The following is a 13,712-nucleotide window of genomic DNA, read 5'->3' as shown; positions in this document are numbered from 1 at the left end:
AGCAGTCCTTCGCGCAGGGCATCAAGGAGGCTTCACTACTCACGCCGGCGCAGCTGACAGCAGCAACAGTACTTTTGCTCCACAAGCTACACAACTTCCTCCTACGCAGAACCGCGAGCTCGCAATCACCGCTCAGCCCCAGTCCTATGGTGACAGTATAACTACAATCCACGCTCCGTTCTTAAAGTAATAGCTCTCGCACAATGTATTGTCTTTGTATCCAAGCTATCAATCAAACATACTAGCCAGACGCGTCCCAGGCGTGACCGAATTGCCTCTTTGCAGACATAGAGGTCGGTACATGAGGAGTTTATCATCGGTTCGGAGCTGGACAGGGCATATTCGGCGTTGGGGTTCTCTTCAAGGCGTAAGTAAACGACTCATTCAAATACTACCATGCAGTGAGAGGGCACGTTCAAACCTGCTGGGGCATCATAAACATTAGTTAGCAATAGGAAACGCAGACTGGGAAGCCACACCCAGTTCTTCTGGGATCGGGAGCGACGAGGCTGTAGAACTGTTGCGAGATTGACAATCTCGTTGAGGGGGGCTTGGCCTCGAAAGGAATCGATATAGGAGAAGCATCAAAAGCAAGAGTCAAGTCGTCTGCCTAAGGGCGGTTCGTGAAGAACAAACGCTCAGTGAAAGTTCCAACCTGAGGCAACACAACAAACGTGTTGTTGCTGAGACACGGCTTCCCCTCTCCCTCTCCCTCGTTTGCTTCTTCTTTCACCTTCACCTTTCACCTTTAGGCTTTTGTTTTCCTTTCCCTTCCTCATTCTTCCTCCTCTTCCTCCCCTCACCTTCCCACTCCATCTCCTTTTTCTACCTCCTTTCATTTCACAATTGTCTTTAACGACACAGTATCCAATCCAAGTAACAGGTAGAAATCATCACTTCCTCACCTCTTCCCTGCCCTCTTCCTCCTCGATTGACTCTTCTGTCTTGTGTTCCTCATCTCTCCTCACCTTTCCCATCTCTCACTGAACCTCTAACACAACACCTACACTCATCTCCTTCGAACTTCTTCCATCCTCACTAACCACTTTCACTTTCTAGATCATCTCATTCCATTCACCACATTACCATGGCGGGCTGGGGAGGCACTGAGGCCGCGTCAAGCGGTGGTAATTGGGGCAGCTTCGAGGCTGCTGATGGAGGTTGGGGCGGTGGTGATGCCTCCAGTAAGTCTCTTCTCTTCTCTCTAGCTTCGTCCCCAATGCAAGGCTTGTCTCCTTGGCCTTTGTCGAAATACAACACTGACCATCCTTTCCGTCTAGGCTTCAAAACTAACGAAAACGCCAACCCTAGCTCTCAAGGCGAGGGCGAGTTCGGAAGCGGTGGCGACAACGGCTGCCGAAAGTTCGCGGTCCATACATATACCCTTCCTCAACACATTACTAACCTCGACACAGCTGCGGTGCAGAAGGCCATTTCGCACGTGATTGCCCCGAGCCCCGTCAGGCAATGGCGTGCTTTAATTGCGGCGAGGAAGGGTAGGTTCTCTTGTGATAGTTTGTGATCCCCGCTAACCAGTTCAGCCACACCAAGGTCGAGTGCACCAAGCCTCGCGTCTTCACCGGCACTTGCCGTGTATGCAGCAAGGAGGGCCACCCTGCTGCTGAGTGCCCCGATCGTCCTCCTGACGTTTGCCGCAACTGCAAAGAAGAAGGTAAGTCCCTCGACAACCTCGTTCCGCATCAAATCTAACACGTCTGGAACAGGGCACAGAACAGTCGACTGTGAGCAGAACAGGAAGTTCGACCTGAACGCGGTCCCCGACAAGCTTCCTGAAGAGGCATGGGCTGCTCTCAAGCAGGCCAGTGATGACCAAGACCTCGAGGATTTTCGTGAGGTAACATTGCTTCCAACTTCCGCTTGCTCTTATCTTTCCAACCAGATTGCTGACGTTCGTGTTCATAACGAAGGGCCTCAAGGTGTATTCGAAGGCTGTTCCTGACGCTACCTTTGCCGACGTAGAGAAGCAGATGAGGGATGAGTCTTTCAAGATTTACATTATTGCTTTGGTGGGCACCACGTTCTTGCTTTTGGTAGCTTGGACTAACGCACACTAGGAGAAAGTCCCGAGCGACTCCATCAGTCTGATTAACCTGCAGGGTAAAATCAACTGTACATACGTCGTTGGCTTCTTTTTCAGCTCCAAGGCCCAGCGTGCCAACCTTCGTGAACGTTGGCCTTCGGACCCGGAGGAGAACCTGGAGCGTCTGCTTGATGCCGGGCTTCCCTACGACCGCGAAGTCCCCAAGTGTGGTAACTGTGGCGGTAAGTAATTCCCTCTCCGCGTTATGTTTGTGCTGATCAACGTAGAAATGGGCCACACGGCACGTGGCTGTAAAGAGGAGCGCACAGTCATCGAGCGCGTCGAGGTCAAATGCGTAAACTGCAACGAGATCGGCCACCGCGCCCGTGATTGTACCCAGCCGCGCATCGACAGGTTTGCGTGCCGTAACTGCGGGTGAGTGTGTTGTCTTGATCCTGTTTCACCAACTAACCATCTTAGCGCTTCCGACCATCGTGCTTCCGAGTGTCCTAACCCCCGCTCTGCGGAGGGCGTGGAATGCAAGCGCTGCAGCGAAAGTATGTTTTCTGAGCACTGGTGAGGGTGAGCTTTGTTAACAATTTATCAGTGGGCCACTTTGCGAAGGACTGTCCACAGGCGAGCGCTCCCAGGACCTGCCGTAACTGCGGGTAAGTACAAAGCCCATCGGTGATAGTTCAAACCAGTCTAACTTCAAGATCCGAGGACCACATTGCCAGGGATTGTGATCAGCCCCGCGATGTCTCCACTGTGACCTGTCGTAACTGCGATGAGAGTAAGTCGAGTCGTTCTCCTCGCGTCAGATAACCGTCCGCCGCTAACCTTCCCTGCAGCCGGCCATTTCAGTCGCGATTGTCCGAAGAAGAAGGACTGGTCGCGCGTAAAGTGTAACAACTGCGGTGAGAGTAAGTTCCCTTCTGATTCCTTCGTCCATGATCATGCACTAACACACTTTTTTTTCCTTCCTAGTGGGTCACACCATCAGACGCTGCCCCCAGGCCGAGTCTACGGACGCTGGCAACGAGAATTTCGGTGGTGGGAATAGCTGGGACAATGATATAAACAACGCTCCGGCCGAGGAGGCTGAGGAGGCCCCTGTTGCTGAAGATGCTGGTTGGGGCGGCGATAGCGGCGGCACTGCCTGGTAGTTTGATCGGTATTTGTCAGTTAAAGGACACTCATGAGTGCTCTTACTCGCGATAAAGTTGATGGCAATTTCTTCTTTTCTTTTCGCTCAAAATCTACACTTGACCATGTCGGGATTTGAGACGTCCGTCAACGCATGAACTGTATGTAGCTGGACCAGGTTAATGGGATTGTTTATGCTCCTGTGGCTCTGCTTCTTGTGTAATGTGTGCCTTGTGTTTGGGATCTTCAAGAAGGTTCAGTAAGTCATTTTCGACAATCCCTGCGGTTGAGATATACTCGTCTTCATAAGCAGTATCGACCTTAAGTGCGAGGTGGATTGAAGTCTTCCTAGTGTCAGAAACAGGCAATCGAGGTTGTCATCCGTCTTCGCGGCCTGTCTTTTCCTTAACTTACTTTCTGGCGCACAAGGTACGCATCGCACCGGCCATGAGGTACTCAGGCAGATCCGATCACTACAGTTAATGTTTTGTGTGCCATGCGGGTCTAGCTCTAAACCTGTACCTACCGATTCTTCCCCTCCTAAACAGGAGCGCGCTCTCCTATTGTTGAGTGAGTCAACGTCCACGGCAGCCCGAGAATTGAACCTGGGCATCGGGTGCAACCTTCCTATCCAGGGTTGGGCGCTGGAGGTCCACTTCACCTGTGCTATCTCCTATGTGGCAGATGCTAAGCTTCTAGCCAATTATTCTTGGCGATCATCGATGCCCAGGAGCAATAAGAGCACTCGATTGGAAACCGCCCCCAGCAGGGAGATCGTCCTACCACACGCGAGATTATATTCTACCCCACTGATCGCCCTGGCTTCGCCTCCCAGCGCTGAATGCCTCTGAATATGGACGGCACTGCCTGTGTTACCCGACAGCGACTGATGCACACGCATGAAAGACGGTGTATACGACTGGGCTCAAGACGTTATGCTAGCATGCGCGCAGAATATGGCTTATCTGGGTGTGAAGACTGATGTCGAGAATACTAACGAAGGCTTGTCTCAAGGTATAAATCACCCTCCATCCCCAGCCTGTTGAGCACCCATTAACTCGATCAAACAGGTTATTTCCATCCCTCATCACTACCCCACGAACGCAACAATGAAGCTACCATCCCTCCTCACTCTATCTACCCTTCTCGCCTCCGCCTCCGCCTGGAGCGTAACCTCCATCCCCGTCCACGAAAAGTGTTCCTCCGGAAGCTTTACCCCGCCGTCCTACCGCGTCTACCGCGGCGAAGACACCAAGACCTGCCACGACATTGCCGGCGGAGATTCTGGTGTAACTTGTCGCCAGTTCACAAACGAGGGTGCAGACTGGGTGGACCATTGCGATGGTCTTGAGACCTCTGCTGCCGTTTGGATTCGATACTCGACGAAGTGCGATTTCTTCACGGATACTAGTTGCCGTGGGACGAGAAAGAGTGCAGGGGGTGGGGAGTGTCTTGTTGGTGCTTTTAAGAGCTTTGCTTGTGTATGTCCCCTTCCCGTTTGCGGCTTGCTGTTGAGGAACTTTTTCAGGATGGATGTTTGAGATTCCAAGCTGATAAGTTTATTATTCCAGAACACGCAGTAGGTAATTCCGGTAATGACGGTCTAAGATCCGGTACGCAATTCTGGCTTGGAGTTTATCATGGTAATGGTCAATTCACCAGCTACAAATCAGGGTACTGCAACTATCTTCTCATCCGGTAGGGAAAGGTCTAGCAATGAATAAACATTGCGGCTGTGTGTATATAGTTCACAATGTCAAGTCAGAGGTTCCCTTAAGAAGTCTTTGCCACGAGCTCTTGAACATCATAGCGCACACTATAACCACAATCCTCAACAAGGTAGTTTTTTAGGTAGGATTATTTGCTTCAGAATCCTCGGGGTAGGTTGAGAAGATAGTTTAGGTTCATGCATGGCAGCCACACATTCCTCGGACATAACGGAGTTAGCGGGAATGTGACGAGCTCGCCCACTCCCGGTCTCGAGACTCATTCTACTTCTTGCTTTCTCTCGGGACCAGACGTTGACAAACTATGAAGAAAGATCCCTCTGAATACTCTGACAGCACATTTCTCACACATCCCAATTCAATTCCACTTAGTCAGACGCAATCCTCCGGCTCCACGACGCCCAAGCAATCATCTCCGCGAGATGGAACTGCGGCCGATAAAAACATACTCGCCAACCTCTTGACCTCCGGCTTGGCTGGTGGAATAGCCGGTGTCGCTGTATGTCACTCACCGTCTGAGCTGGCATTTGCTGACATCTACTGTAGGGCAAAACCTGCGTGGCGCCCCTCGACCGCGTCAAGATCCTCTTTCAAACTCACAACCCCATGTTCACACGATACATCGGCTCTCCCGTCGGCTTTATTCACGCGATCAAGCACATTATCCACCATGAAGGTCCCTTTGCGCTCTTTCGCGGCCACTCTGCAACAATCCTGCGAAACTTTCCGTACGCCGGGATTCGATTTCTCAGCTATGAACAGATCCGCACATTTCTTATCCCGAGTAAAAAGTTCGAGACATCGCCGAGACGTTTTCTTTCGGGGTCATTGGCAGGAGGAATAAGTGTGGTGTTCACCTACCCACTCGAAGTACTGAGGGTGAGACTGGCGTTTGCGACGGAGGGAAGCGGAGGGTCGAGATCTCTTGTCGGTATCGCGAAGGAGATATATCGGGAAGGGACGACGGAAACACAGCATACTGGACTGATATCGAGGCTACGGAGTCTAGCCAACTTCTACCGCGGCTTCAGTCCAACGATGCTAGGGATGATTCCGTACGCGGGAACTTCGTTTCTGGCGCATGATGCTATGGGCGATCTTTTGCGCCATCCGGTCCTGTCTCAGTGGACTCTCGCAGAGATCCAAGGAGACTCGGTGACCACGACGACAGGATCAGGAAAGCGGCGACTGCGGTGGTGGGCGCAGCTCATCGCGGGCGGAAGCGCAGGCTTGGTCGCACAGACCGTTTCATACCCACTCGAAGTGATCAGGAGGTGCATGCAGGTGGGTTATAAAGCTATGAAAGGCAGTTCAAGCAGTGGAAGGCGACCGAGAACGCATGAGGTAGCGAAGCTTATCTATATGGAACGCGGGATTCGTGGATTCTATACCGGGCTAGGAATTGGGTTTATCAAGATTGTGCCGATGTTTGCGGTGACCTTTTTTGTTTACGAGCGAGTTAGAGCGGTGTTTGGGGTTTAATTTTGAAAGACCTATGTAGATCGTTGATACAGCTCAGGGTTACACTGACCTTTTGCAGGGAGGAGCCAGTCACAGCCGCACGTCACACGAACGGGGTTGTTGGAAGAGTATTAGAGGAAGCTTTTGGATATACGCCATTAAAGAAGGGTATGACTGTCCCCTTGAATATTCCATCTATTGCCGGTGCCATGGTGCAGGTGGTGGATGAGCCTAACCAGGAAGGTACTCACCCTGCAAGGTTCCTATAAACTCTGCACTTCTCCTGACTCCCTTTCCTACTTCTCTTCCTTTCCTCAACCCCTGCTTTGTTCTTTCGAGTTCGCGAACTTCTCTGGTCTCTCAGAACCACGTTGACAGAAGGAAAGAATGAAGTGGTTGATTTTCGAGCACAGACACCAAAATCACCACCAAAATCACCAACACCAATCACAGCTACTGCACGTTGAAAAGGGACGACGGCGACTGACACCCAACTCGGATAAATGGCCGTGTTTAGGGGTGACATTGGCTTATGCTGCTCGATGGCCAGGATTGCTGACTGGTCGAGAACGCCGTGCATCTATCCGGCATCGGATCCATGACAGAGTTATTGCGGTTCGAGGCTCGAGGCATTTTGGCGAGGATATCTCTGACTACCACTTGTGGCCCGGGCAAGTGCTCTGAGGTCGCATCAATTACGGTATTATTCGCAGATGATGGGGCCAATTCGTTTTTGCTCTGCCATGCCATCGGACAGACTCCTTAGGCGAGCCGCGAGCAGTCTTCTGATGATGAAAGTGTCTTGACTGATCCACCCAAGCAGGAAGTGAGCCTCCTGACTCGAGTCGAGTCGCTCTTGTGGAGACTGCGATTAGGCTTAGCATGCTTGGTCACTCGCAACAATTTCTGTCGGTGGGAGGCGTCACCGGATTTTGGAGGAATAAAGAAGTCCGGTATGTGAACCAATTTCGATCGCAGGAGAACCGTTTCTAAGAAAAGATCCGAGATTGCTAGTTCCTTGCAGGAAATGCATTCGTTGGATGTATGAAACATCTCCTTGGTCCCGTGCGCAAGGCGCATTCTGCGACGATTTCGTGAAACCCGCACTTGGGCTCATTTCTACACGAGCCTCATTGAGAAGGCCCCCTTTTGAGGAACGGCATTATTTCGGCTGCAAAAAAGAATATGAAGATCAACATGTAACGGCCGGGTGAAACCCTGATTTGCCCGGGCGTGTTCAGAAGTTCAGAACCTGTCAGATTGCAAAGCTCACTAGCCAAGTTGGATGGTTGCTGCGCCCTTCCCCGGGTCGCAACACCCCTATTAATACCAGGTATGGAGCTCTCCACTCTCTATAAACGGTTCAAGGGCTTTTCGAGCTTAGCTTGCAATGGACTCGGTTGAATTCCAGACTTTTCCAGTACTTCTAGTCTTTTACGGAGTACCTGGTTAGGTAAACTCATTTGGTTACTCCGTGCAGCTTCTCCACCGGCCGCTTAGTCGCTTACAGGCTGTTGATTGTTGACTCTTGAGTCTTGACGGCAGTGGATGGATGCTCAAACAGCACAAGACAGAGAAGCATGAAACCTGATCAGACCCTTACAAAATCAAAAAGTTGAAACCGTCACGATTGTCAAACAAACCCATGGTACATTTCTCGACTTCTCAACCCCAACGCGGCAGTGCACGACCGCGCCCCGTGGGCCGTTTCAGCCGCGCCAACGCTACCGATCCGGCAATCATTCAATGCCAACTTGGTTCCTGCAGGATCAGCCTGCTCTAAACTGCCTCGAGTAAGATGAATTACTCCGGACTCCGCCCTTTTGGGGCCTTTCCAGCAAGCCCTACTAAGATTATCAGTCCAGGGCTCCAGGCCCGGAGCTTAATCCCGCGTTTTCATTGGTATGCGCTGGCTGTGAGCCTGTGACGCTTGATGAAGAGCCTTCTGATTATGGAGACAGATGAAATTTGGGGCCAAAATCTGACGATAAGAAATGACTCGAGTAGCTCTAGGCTGAGGCTCTCCTGGTTGATTTCGCGTATATAAGGCCACCCTGCTCGCATGAAGACAATAGTCAGATCACCAAGCCTTTCTTTCACAACTCCAACGTTCTTTAAAGCCTTAACGTTCTTTACCCTTTTTTTCTCTTACACAACCTTTAATTCCAGTTACACCGCAAACATGACTCTGAACAAGTCCGCCTTCATTGCCGCTGCTTTCGCTGCCCTTGCCAGGGCTCAGCTCGACAAGCCCGCCCTCACTAGCGACCTCGACTACCTTCTCGAGGGCAACGTCGCTAACCTCCCCTCCAACGGAGGCCCCTCTTGGAACAAGTGGGAGGCTGGTCTAATCCCCGCCGACTGCAAGAGCATTGCCGAGGGTGAAGGTCTCAATGCTACGGACTTTGAAGTCTGGGATATCTTCTATGACGACGTGAGTCTACAACGCCTTCATCCTCTTTGAAGAACTTAATCTAATCTCCGTTGGCAATAGTGCGAGGATGGATGGACCTACTGCCGTCACAAGGATTCCGCCGACCCCATCGAGACCCTCGTCGATACCTTCGGCCGCGTGCCCGCCCGCATGCGCAGCTGGGTCCGTCACGTTCTGACCATTCCGGGTGATAACTGGGCGTTCAACTCCAACGGAAATATTGCTTTCTCTGGTACTACCAGTTCCAACCTCGACGTTGCGCTCCACGAGACCGGGCACTCTCTCGACCTTCTCGGCGCTTACGTCGATGGTGCTCTTTCTTCTACCCAGGAGTGGGAAGACGCTTACAATGCCGATTCTCACGTCCCTGATGAGTACGCCCGCTCAAACCAGGTCGAGGTATGCCTACCCCGTTTGCCCCTACTACATCTTCCATCCTTTCAAGAACCCAGCTAAACTAATGTTTCTACAGAACGTCGCCCAAAACACCGTGGTCGGCATCTACGACAAAGTCGTCCCAGGTGGCTTCCCTGGCATCCAGCCCGACTACGCCAACATCGAGAACCAGTACACTCTTCTTCAGGAGAAGGCTGGTGACCAGATCCTTCCTGGTGGCACCTGCGACCGCCATCTCGAGAACTCCGAGACTGTCACCCTGCCCGGTGCCAACCCTGGAAAATGCCCTAGCAAGGCCCTCAAGGCCCGCCAGTTGGCTCACAGCCCGGTTTTCAAGGGTACCTACAGCAAAATTGTCAAGGACTTTGAAGGTTTCAACACCAAGGATTTCCACCATTAAGCTCCTTTCGAGTACAGCCGGGGATATCTTGGGAGTATAATGCAGTTTTTGTATATAATCGCATGCATGGAGAGAAGGCGTGGTTTAAGAGGCGAAGGTGGGTGTCGATGGCGGTTGAAGTTGTAAATAATGGATTTTTGACTTTATGATTAGATCTTGCATATTAGACTAGCGTGAATCTTTGCTCATCATTCAAGCATGCCTTTCTTTTGTGTGTGTTTTCGAAGCTGTAGAGTAACGTAAGGGGTGGTCTGTTCCTCTCGCTTTACATTGGAAGCGACCTTGAATATATTAGCTTGTAGTAACTGTTAAGTACACCTCTCTACTAGGTATGGGATCTTAAAGAGTGAAGATAACATACGACCTAGATGTGACTCGTTCGCCATGGTTAACATCAGACCGAGATTCTCTCAACGCACACAGATATATATTTCACCATAACGAGGGTCAATGCCGCAAGAGCACTTAAAATCAATGAGGTCTATATGTCATGACTCTAATCACCATCATTAACAATAGCAAGAGGCTTAATATTGGAAGTCTGGGTCGCAGCAGTTCAGAGTAGGAGGCAGCGACCTTAGGCTATCGGAAATGGCAGGGGCGACCGTACGCCGCACCTGCCTTATATTGAACGCATTTATTCACAGTTGGAAGGAGCGGTCGTCCATCGCACCTGCCTTTCTGTTTCCGCACGTCTAGGACAGGAAGGAGCGATCCAGCAGGTGTAAATGGCAGGCGCGACAACGGGACACTATAATTGGCAGTTGCGAAAGTCCATCATGCCTTCTTTGCAGCGTTCGTGGATTTCTTTTGGGGTCAGTAATGGGCGTATAAGCGGGGGCATGACAGAAGTCAACATGCTGGTTGGTAAACTAGCAGAAGCTAGCATCTATCGCGCCTGCCCTGTTGAAGAACAAGAGCAAGCGGCGTATGTGATTCATCGCGCAAGAGATAGAACAATCATCTCAGCTTGCCTTCTGAGCATCCTCTGCGTAAAACCGCACACCGTCACGATAAGGATGAACCCAGATGTCTCTCTCGTCTTTCATGCGTCCTGCCAGTCTATGCAGATCCATGATGTCCAGAGCCACAATCCCGTATAGCGGATCCAGCACGGATTCGATCGCGACATTGAAGTAGCCCTTGAAGTTCAGAATCTCGGGATCTATTTCCTCTTTCTCTTCCGGTGTGAGGTTGGGTTGGGGAATGTGTGCAGCTCTAGATACAGCGACCACGAAGGGAAGCTCCTTACGATCGTCTCGCGGTGCTGATGAGGGTAGCGGCGAATCCAGTACCGAATCTATAACGGTGTCGGTCACCATCAGACCAACGGAGGTGGCGAACCCGCGTGGAAGGTCCTTCCACAACTCATCATAGCGGCTGCTAGAGCATTAGTGTCAAGCACGATGATGAAGAGTCCGATTCATATAAGAAAAAAGAACCAACCGCGAGACTTCCACTAAATTAGCATTCTCCAACGCCTTATCCTCTACCCATCGAAAACTGAACAGGTCCATCGCCTGATCGGACAGCGGGTGATATCCCCTATGCTTCCCGAACTCCTTTTCCAAAATGGTCTCCCACCTTCTGCGGAAAGCGGTCCAGCGCTGGTCGTGCTGACCTCCATAGCCCCCAGCGCGAAAGACCACAAATCCCCATTCGGACCAGTCTTTATCGAACTTGAATAGGTTTTTCAGGGTATCAATGTAGGGAGCTCGTGCCTCTCTCTCGGCGAGTTTCTGATCTTCAGACTTCAAAGCTTCGGCTTCGGCTTCCTGTTCCTGGTCTTTACGCGCCCATGCTGCCACTATTTTATCGAATAGACCCGCTTCTTTGAGGCCGGCGAAGAGGGTTGCGTGTTGTTCGTCTGTTAGTGATATAAAGTCCTCATTTGTGATGTTATAGGCGCGATCATAATCCCAGCCGGGCGGATAGAAGGACATGATTGCAATAGAAGCCTCGACAACGCCCCATAACTAAAGCTCGACGTGGCCTTGTTGCAGTTGGAGACAGCTTGATACTTGTCACGTGCGACTGCTCGCCAAGCTCAAAGGCGCAATCGATAAAAAAAAAGGCTCACGTGATAGCCCCTCGTACCCCACTGGTAGAGACTTTCATCCATGATCCATCCCACCACCTTTCTCCCCCTCATCACTCTCTCACTCCCAACAACTCAACCTCTCTCACCCTTTCTTTTCGCAAGGAACCGCTCAAAAAAACGTACAAAGACTTCAATCTCCTACTCAGTCCAGACTAACACTCCCAGCCTTTTTTACCTCACCTCACCACCCACAAAAAATTCACAATGGCCGACCGCGAGACCGGAACCGTCAAGTGGTTCAACGACGAGAAGGGCTTCGGCTTCATCACCCGCGAGTCCGGCCCTGATCTCTTCGTGCACTTCAGCGTCATCGAGGGCTCCGGCTTCAAGTCCCTGAAGGAGGGCCAGACCGTCTCCTTCGAGGTTGGCCAGGGCCAGAAGGGCGAGCAGGCCACTGCCGTCCGCGTTGAGAACTAAGCGAATTGCTCGGTACAAAATGCATTGATGGAGGGGAGGGATGACACAAGGATGGATTGATTGCGCTTGGACGTGCTTGGCTTGACTGGGCTAGGCCTGCGTTCGATAATGCATGCTTGCTGCTGCTGCTTGCTGCTCTGTTCTAATCCGGTGGCGACCTGTGCTTAACCTGACGGATTGTTGATAAGATGGATATACCTAGCTTCATGAGTTTACGGCTGCTTTCCACTCGTGATAATGATGGGATGACCGGGTAATTTAATGAAACCAAAAGGCTGTTCGATCGATACACTGCTCTCCTGGAACATTTTTCACGGCACTAACCAACTGTTCTTCTATCTGACTCTCCTATCGTATTCTCTTATGGACAGTAATCTACCAAGGTCGTCACATTCAAGTGAAGCTTCGCCCTTTGGCCTCCACACCTTTTCGCCACTGTCTGATATCATGCGCGGGTGAACCTTTGCTTCTCGTCACGCCACCAGGCTCACTAGAACAGCGAGATCCTTGTGGTATTGATCCAAGCATATGGAACCTCCGTGAGGGGTGGTGACCAACACCGTTAGCCTTGGAGCGAGGGCATATCAAGTTCAAGTACGTGTTTAAACATCTTTCGCGCAAGAAAGCCACGCCCAGGTGACCCCAAAGAATCTCGTTCTCCGTCCTCAAGACCATCCCCTCGCACGAAATATTCCTATCACCATTCATGCCGCCTTACAACTATTACCCACAGAGGATTCTCCAAGCAGGTGGTGTTTATGTCCCTGTGCCCTAGCCCGTCAACATCCAGGATAGGTACAAAGCTCAAAACCACAAGACAAGCAACGGAACCCCCCATGATTCAATGATCAAAGCAAAGACTTCGGCCCAAGGAAAGCCCTCAACGGAAACGGCCCCCATTGCGCCGTCGGTGGCAACGGGACTACCTTCCCACCACCTGCAATTCCAATTCCTGCCCCTGCTCCAGCCCCAACTCTATTCTGAGACCAAAAGATAATCAACTTCTTCAGTCTCTGAAAGAAAATTGGCTTTATCAGAATATCATCGAAGCCCCGGTCCGCAGCCATCTTCGTATCACCGATCATGGCATGGGCTTTCATCAAGACGATTGGCGTTGAGGCAATCAAGGGGTCTGAGATGAACGGTTGCTGCGTTCGGATGATGTTTCTTGTTTTGTAGCCGTCGAGGACAGGCATTTGGTCCTGCTCTTGGAATCAGCTCTCTTCTAGTGGTATATTCCGGGTGTATTGGAACTAGGGCTGCATGGCATGTAGTCTGGGTAGCTGCATACATCCATGAAAATTATATCTGGCCGCATACATCTCTCCGAGGGGCTCGAGAGGTAAGTGAGTGCTTCCTGACCGTTACATGCTATTGAGGAAGTGCAGCCGAAGCGCTTGAGGACTTTTTGGAGGAGGAGTTGGTAGACACGGCTGCGGTGGCTGTTAGGCTGGAGGGTCATGTTGTTATTGCAGAAGCTCACTTACTTGTCTTCAACTATTAGCATGTGCATATTGACTGGCCTTTTGAAGTAGCACGGCCCTTGATGGAAAGAGGTTCTATAGAAAGGTGGATTGTATTAAGCGGGG

The 13,712-nt window shown here is 51.2% G+C and overlaps 6 protein-coding genes across 6 annotated transcripts; 4 read left to right on the top strand and 2 right to left on the bottom strand.

Annotated features, from left to right (window-relative positions):
• Nucleotides 1-2,155: 2,155 nt before the first annotated feature.
• On the top strand, nucleotides 2,156-3,233 carry BJY04DRAFT_188520 (uncharacterized protein). The gene is made up of 7 exons (XM_073711237.1): nucleotides 2,156-2,283; nucleotides 2,329-2,476; nucleotides 2,522-2,598; nucleotides 2,649-2,709; nucleotides 2,765-2,834; nucleotides 2,893-2,964; nucleotides 3,029-3,233. Exons 2-5 carry the CDS (start codon nucleotides 2,331-2,333, stop codon nucleotides 2,811-2,813), a joined length of 333 nt encoding a protein of 110 aa, XP_073571451.1. The 5' UTR covers nucleotides 2,156-2,283; nucleotides 2,329-2,330; the 3' UTR covers nucleotides 2,814-2,834; nucleotides 2,893-2,964; nucleotides 3,029-3,233.
• Nucleotides 3,234-5,188: 1,955 nt separating this feature from the next.
• On the top strand, nucleotides 5,189-6,509 carry BJY04DRAFT_56062 (mitochondrial carrier domain-containing protein). Its single transcript, XM_073720641.1, has 2 exons — nucleotides 5,189-5,413; nucleotides 5,461-6,509. Exons 1-2 carry the CDS (start codon nucleotides 5,219-5,221, stop codon nucleotides 6,394-6,396), a joined length of 1,131 nt encoding a protein of 376 aa, XP_073571450.1. The 5' UTR covers nucleotides 5,189-5,218; the 3' UTR covers nucleotides 6,397-6,509.
• Nucleotides 6,510-8,557: 2,048 nt separating this feature from the next.
• BJY04DRAFT_218079 (uncharacterized protein) lies at nucleotides 8,558-9,605 on the top strand (the record flags this gene model as incomplete). Its single annotated transcript, XM_073716228.1, has 3 exons — nucleotides 8,558-8,809; nucleotides 8,870-9,208; nucleotides 9,282-9,605. 3 exons carry the CDS (start codon nucleotides 8,558-8,560, stop codon nucleotides 9,603-9,605), a joined length of 915 nt encoding a protein of 304 aa, XP_073571449.1.
• A 416-nt stretch (nucleotides 9,606-10,021) lies between these two features.
• On the bottom strand, nucleotides 10,022-11,735 carry BJY04DRAFT_188517 (uncharacterized protein). Its single transcript, XM_073711236.1, has 2 exons — nucleotides 11,052-11,735; nucleotides 10,022-10,985 (listed from the first exon to the last, which is right to left on the bottom strand). Exons 1-2 carry the CDS (start codon nucleotides 11,546-11,548, stop codon nucleotides 10,571-10,573), a joined length of 912 nt encoding a protein of 303 aa, XP_073571448.1. The 5' UTR covers nucleotides 11,549-11,735; the 3' UTR covers nucleotides 10,022-10,570.
• Nucleotides 11,736-11,910: 175 nt separating this feature from the next.
• Nucleotides 11,911-12,232, top strand: BJY04DRAFT_218077 (cold-shock protein; the record flags this gene model as incomplete). The annotated part of the gene is made up of 2 exons (XM_073716227.1): nucleotides 11,911-12,105; nucleotides 12,218-12,232. The coding sequence occupies 2 exons, from the start codon at nucleotides 11,911-11,913 to the stop codon at nucleotides 12,230-12,232; spliced, it is 210 nt and encodes a 69-aa protein (XP_073571447.1).
• Nucleotides 12,233-12,776: 544 nt separating this feature from the next.
• Nucleotides 12,777-13,683, bottom strand: BJY04DRAFT_56042 (response regulator). Its single transcript, XM_073720640.1, has 3 exons — nucleotides 13,611-13,683; nucleotides 13,415-13,556; nucleotides 12,777-13,325 (listed from the first exon to the last, which is right to left on the bottom strand). The coding sequence occupies exons 1-3, from the start codon at nucleotides 13,634-13,636 to the stop codon at nucleotides 12,972-12,974; spliced, it is 522 nt and encodes a 173-aa protein (XP_073571446.1). The 5' UTR covers nucleotides 13,637-13,683; the 3' UTR covers nucleotides 12,777-12,971.
• Between the last annotated feature and the right edge of the window lie 29 nt (nucleotides 13,684-13,712).

Source organism: Aspergillus karnatakaensis, assembly GCF_047715665.1.
Source record: "Aspergillus karnatakaensis strain CBS 102800 unplaced genomic scaffold BJY04scaffold_23, whole genome shotgun sequence".
NCBI lineage: Eukaryota > Fungi > Ascomycota > Eurotiomycetes > Eurotiales > Aspergillaceae > Aspergillus > Aspergillus karnatakaensis.
Note: the sequence above shows the minus strand (reverse complement) of the source record. Positions and strands in the feature narration are given on the sequence as shown.